General features: G+C 44.6%; 1 protein-coding gene across 1 annotated transcript in view; it reads left to right on the top strand.

The window, feature by feature from the left end:
* Positions 1-3,946: 3,946 nt before the first annotated feature.
* wdr18 (WD repeat domain 18) overlaps positions 3,947-5,782 on the top strand; it is an 18,200-nt gene continuing 16,364 nt past the window's right edge. Inside the window, exons 1-2 of the mRNA XM_050055208.1 lie at positions 3,947-4,003; positions 4,514-4,657. Of these exons, the coding sequence (XP_049911165.1) occupies positions 3,947-4,003; positions 4,514-4,657 (201 nt within the window). The remainder of the gene's footprint in view (positions 4,004-4,513; positions 4,658-5,782) is intronic.

The following is a 5,782-nucleotide window of genomic DNA, read 5'->3' as shown; positions in this document are numbered from 1 at the left end:
GTACAAGCTCTTGAAACAAGGTCAAAGTATAAAAGTGAAAAAATAAACTTTTCCGCTTTAGGACATTTCTACAGCTCATCCTCTATAACCATTTGTTTCTGTTAATCAATGAGGGAATGAGTGCAAAGCTAACTGAACCTCATGTTACATAAATAAAGATAAATTACCATTTACACAAAAAAGACAATACACTGAAAAAAAAGAATATTAGCTCTGATGTGCAACCAAGTTTTCAGTTCAGTTTCACTACTTTGTTGATGCCTACAGTTACCCTAAGGGCAAGTCAACCAGCTGCTTGACTGGTGTATCCACTGTCTAAATGAGTCAACTTAAAAATAAAATAAAAAAATGTGCCAAATGTGGACCCAGGAACACAATTGTACACTATTAACCAATTGATGTGGCTCTTTTGGCCGACTAGTCATGCTGTACTTCCACAGACCCAGCTGATGTCTGATTGACCAGCATATGAAGCCTTAACATTGCCAACCTTTTAACCACTCTGCTGGAGATTCTGTGGCAGACAGGAAGCCATTCAATCTGTCTTGTCGAGAGTGACCATCACTTGACCAATGGGGTCATCAGGTTTTAACAAGGCTGACACAGACTTCTGCATTAATTCATACAGGGAAAGATGGTAGTCATGCATGCGCTTGCTGGGATGTTTCAGACCACCTCTGCTTTGGATTATGGTCAACAAAGATGGGTCATCACTGTGTGTTGTGGCATAGCTGTGGTCTGTGGAGCTAGAGCTCTGAACAGTTGACAGACAGAAGTCACTGCAGATCTCACATGAGCCTCGTCTCAGTTCTTTAAATATGGCCCAACCTGTGAGATAGTATAATGTTTGGGCTGTGATAAATGGCAGTGGGGGTACTGGGTTGGCTAAACAAGCCTCGGGGATCTCCTCTGGTTCCCTAAGTCCTTCCTTTTTCTTTCTCATGTGGTCACTGTACTCAATTAGAGTAGCACAATCATCAGTGCCACACTTCTCAAAATAGGTTAGTGTTATCAGCTTAAGACGTGCACGACACTGTTTAGCTTGAGGATGCATGTTGTTGTTGCATCTCAGCTGTGAGTGCAGGTTCTCATTTGCATCGGTTGACACTCGCCCAGTGAGAAATAAGGACATATTAAGGGAACCAGTGCCCACGAGGTGTGACACCCAGTTTGGGTTTGGGGGTATGAATGATGCAGGGACATGCTGTAGATGTTGACACATGACAGACGGGAAGTTAGGGAACCAGCAAGCACCAACATAGTGGATGTTGCCATCCGAACACCTGTGTGGCTTGGTATCCAGTGGCTCAGAACTAGGGATGCACCGAAATTAAAATTTGTGGCCGAAGCCGAATAAAATTAAATGCTTGGCCGAATACCGAGTACCGAATACCGAATGCTGGTGTTTAGTTTTTCATTAGTTTTTGCAGATGAACACCCTCCAGATTAGTGTTGTCATGGTACCAAAATTGGGACCCACGGTATGATACCAGTGAAAGTATCACGGTTCTGAGTAGTATCAGGATACCACAGCGAAAATGAGGCAGATGTGCCTTTTGTCATTTATAAAAAGATAAATCACTTTTCTATAATACATCAATGATATTTCAATGGAATAAATTACTTACTGACTTATTCGTACTTCAAAAACAGCATCAACAAGTGATTAACATAGGGGGAATCAAAATAAAATAAATAAATAAAATAAAAATCAACCAGCCACCCTCCTCCCCTGACAAGTAAAGAACAGTCCCTTCATAAGTAAAGAACAGTTCCTAAAGTTCGGTGAGGTTTGTGGACCGTTACCTGCCACAAAGAGAGAAATGTGAACGGCTCGTTTCTCCTCTGACACGTTCAGGTACTTTTGGGCAGTCATGACACCAAGAAGAGGAAATTATTAGACCTGGAGCCTTCTCCGTCGCCGGTAAGCCGTTATCTTGCGCCGCGGAGCACTATGGCCGCAGCGGCATATCAAGTGCCAGGTGGCCAGCGCGCGCCATTATTGGATGGCGTATGGACACTCACCCTCTTGCGATTGGACTTTGAACTTATCCCACAGTAGTGGTACCTGAGGTACTGTAGTACTACGGTACTCAAACATTATGGTATCATATGTACGGTGGTGTTTTAGTACCGCAGTCAACCGTTGTACCAGTATACCCTGCAACACTACTCTAGATAGTTCAGTATTACATTCTTTGCAAACCACTTTTCTTCTATCACTCTTGAACACTTTGACGACATTTTACTCCGTCCGTCACCGCACGCTGTTTGATTGCGTCATCAAACACGCCGCTATTATTCGGCCTTGCTTTTCACTTATTCCACCAAATACCGAATGTGTGTTTTTTTGCAATATTCGGCCGAATATATTCGGTTATCGAATATTCGGTGCATCCCTAGTAATCAGTCTCACCTGTTGAATCAGACTCACCTGTGTAATCAGTCTCACCTGTTGAATCAGACTCACCTGTTGAATCAGTCTCACCTGTTGAATCAGTCTCACCTGTGTAATCAGTCTCGCCTGTTGAATCAGACTCACCTGTGGAATCAGTCTCACCTGTTGAATCAGACTCACCTGTTGAATCAGACTCACCTGTTGAATCAGTCTCACCTGTGTAATCAGTCTCACCTGTGTAATCAGTCTCACCTGTGTAATCAGTCTCGCCTGTGTAATCAGACTCGCCTGTGTAATCAGACTCGCCTGTGTAATCAGTCTCACCTGTTGAATCAGTCTCACCTGTGTAATCAGACTCACCTGTGTAATCAGTCTCACGTGTCTCAGGTGATGATCTCAGTTCAGTTTTAAACCCATTGAGTTTATAAAGTTACAGATTTTTAACATGTGAGAAACATGTTACAGTTGACATGTGCTGAACATGTGTCACAGTAAACTGTAATATACTGTCATATGTATGTAGTGTAACTATAATCTATTACTTCACAGTAACTTCACGCTGTTGAGTTTTAAAGTGAAACTTGGACCAATTAGACTGTGACCTCACTGATCCCCTCCAATCAGAATGATTCATCTCCTCTGGTCTCAGATCCCTTTTTAATTCTGGTAAAATCCCCTCTGACATAAATCACAGGAGGCGGAGTCTCAGTAATGACATCATAGCAGATGGTCAGGAGGTGTTGAACAGGAGCCGAGGCGTCGCCGCTGCTCGTACTTTAAATCATCTGATCCTTAAGTGGAATCTGGAACCGAAACAGAGTCCACGCTCTGCAGCGCCAGCAGCTCCATCACGGCGAGGGGAGGGGGGACTGGGTCAAAGGTCAGCTGGCAGCAGAGACGCATCACTTCCTGTTGTCATCTCTGAAACTCTCCACATGCCTCTCTCTGATCACAACATTATTTAAACAGGAGAGTCGTCATGAGGTCATCAATGACAGGAAGAACCTCACTCCCATGATGCTTTAAGCTGCCACGCAGAAAACACATGATCAGATACATATTGATTACTGATGACTGATCAGTAACTGATGACTAATCAATAACTGATGACTGATCAGTAACTGATTACTGATCAATAACTGACTGATCAGTAACTGATGACTGATCAATAACTGATGACTGATCAGTAACTGATTACTGATCAATAACTGATGACTGATCAATGACTGCTGACTGATAAGTAACTGATGACTGATCAGTAACTGATGACTAATCAGTAACTGATGACTGATCAGTAACTGATTACTGATCAGTAACTGACTGATCAATGACTGCTGACTGATCAGTAACTGATGACTAATCAATAACTGATGACTGATCAGTAACTGATTACTGATCAGTAACTGATGACTGATCACTAACTGATGACTGATCACTAACTGATTACTGATCAGTAACTGATTACTAGGGATGTCCCGATCTGATCTTCGGATCGGTATCAGCCGCCGATATTAGCAAAAAATGGGCATCGGCATCGGATCGGACTGCATGGAAAAATGCCGATCCAAGAACCCCACTCCAGGTTTCGGTGCCTTGCTCAAGGAGGTGAACTGGCACCTCTCCACCACCAGTCCACGCTCCATATTTGGTCCGGACGGGGACTTGAACAGGCGACCCTCCGGTTCCCAACCCAAGTCCCTATGTACTGAGCTATTGCCACCTACTGATCTGATTGTCCTAGCAGTACGAGTCTGTAAACAGCAACATGTTTATTATTGATGACATCACTTCCCCTTCCTGCTGACGTCTGCGTGTTCACAGGGTAAATAAAAAACAGTTTCATATGACAGAGGAACTTTGAGGCTGACGAGGATCAAACGGGTCACCTGACCGTACAGACACTGACTGGCGTACCTGTGCATCAGGTGAGCATCAGCTGCTGCCACCCAGCTGGTTTGAACCAGGATCATGTGATGATGTCACTGTGTAGATGACGTGTGCGGATTGAATGTTGGTCATGATGCGTCTGTGACATCCCGCATTTGGTCAACGACACGTTTTAGGTCCAGTTACCTTAAATACTGTGTGTGTCCATCTATCCATCTGTCCTTCCAGGTGTGGGAGCTGTCCTCAGGTGAGCTGCTCCTGTCCGTCCTGTTTGACGTGGAGATCATGTCTGTGACCTTTGACCCCTGCGAGTACTTCCTGTTCTGTGGAGGCAGCGATGGAAACATTTTCCAGGTGTCTCTGTGCAGCCAGGTGGGTCTCACTCCTCACTGTACGTCCTCTGTGTGACCCTTCTACATCTGACTGTCCTACATCCTAATGTCCCACCATCCTACTGTCCCACCATCCTACATCCTAATGTCCCACCATCCTCACCATCCTACTGTCCCACCATCCTACATCCTAATGTCCCACCATCCTACAACCTAATGTCCCACCATCCTACCTCCTAATGTCCCACCATTCTACATCCTACTGTCCCACCATCCTACTGTCCCACCATCCTACATCCTACTGTCCCACCATCCAACTGTCCTACCTTCCTACATCCTACTTTTTTACCATCCAACTGTTCTACCATCCTACATCCTACTGTCCTCCTTCCTACATCCTACTGTCCTACCATCCTACTGTCCTCCTTCCTACATCCCACTGTCCTACATCCTATATGCTACTGTCCTACCCTCCTACAACCTACTGTCCCACCAGTCTTCTGTCCTACATCCTTCTGTCCTACCGTCTTACTGTCCTACTGTCTGATATTCTACATTCTACTGTCCTACACCCTACTGTCCTCCCTCCTACATCCTATTGTCCCACCATACTTCTGTCCTACATCTTTCTGTCCTACCATCTTACTGTCCTACATCTCACTGTCCTCCCAATGTACATCCTTCTGTCCTACCATCCTACATCCTACTGTCTGATATTCTACATTCTACTGTCCTACACCCTACTGTCCTACATCCTATATCCTATTGTCCTACATACTAGTGTCCTACATCCTACCATCCTGCATTATACCAAGTTAAACCCTTTCTGTGTCTCAGGTCCTTCATTTAGTCCAGCCTTACACAGAGAGTTCATCAGTGTCAGTTTGTCCAATGCCCAATATCACAAATCACAATTTGCCTCACAGGGCTTTACAGCATACGACATCCCTCTGTCCTTTGGACCCTCACAGCTGATCAGGAAAAACTCCCCAAAAAACCCTTTAACGGGGAAAAAAATGGTAGATACCTCAGGAAGAGCAACTGAGGAGGGATCCCTCTTCCAGGACGGACAGACGTGCAATAGATGTCGTACAGAAAAGATCAACATGATAAATTAACAGTAATCTGTATGACACAATGAGAGAGAGAGAGAGAGAGAGAGAGA

Source organism: Epinephelus moara, chromosome 10, assembly GCF_006386435.1.
Source record: "Epinephelus moara isolate mb chromosome 10, YSFRI_EMoa_1.0, whole genome shotgun sequence".
NCBI classification, from domain to species: Eukaryota; Metazoa; Chordata; class Actinopteri; order Perciformes; family Serranidae; genus Epinephelus; species Epinephelus moara.
The sequence above is the reverse complement of the archived record's forward strand: the minus strand, read 5'-3'. Positions and strand labels throughout refer to the sequence as shown.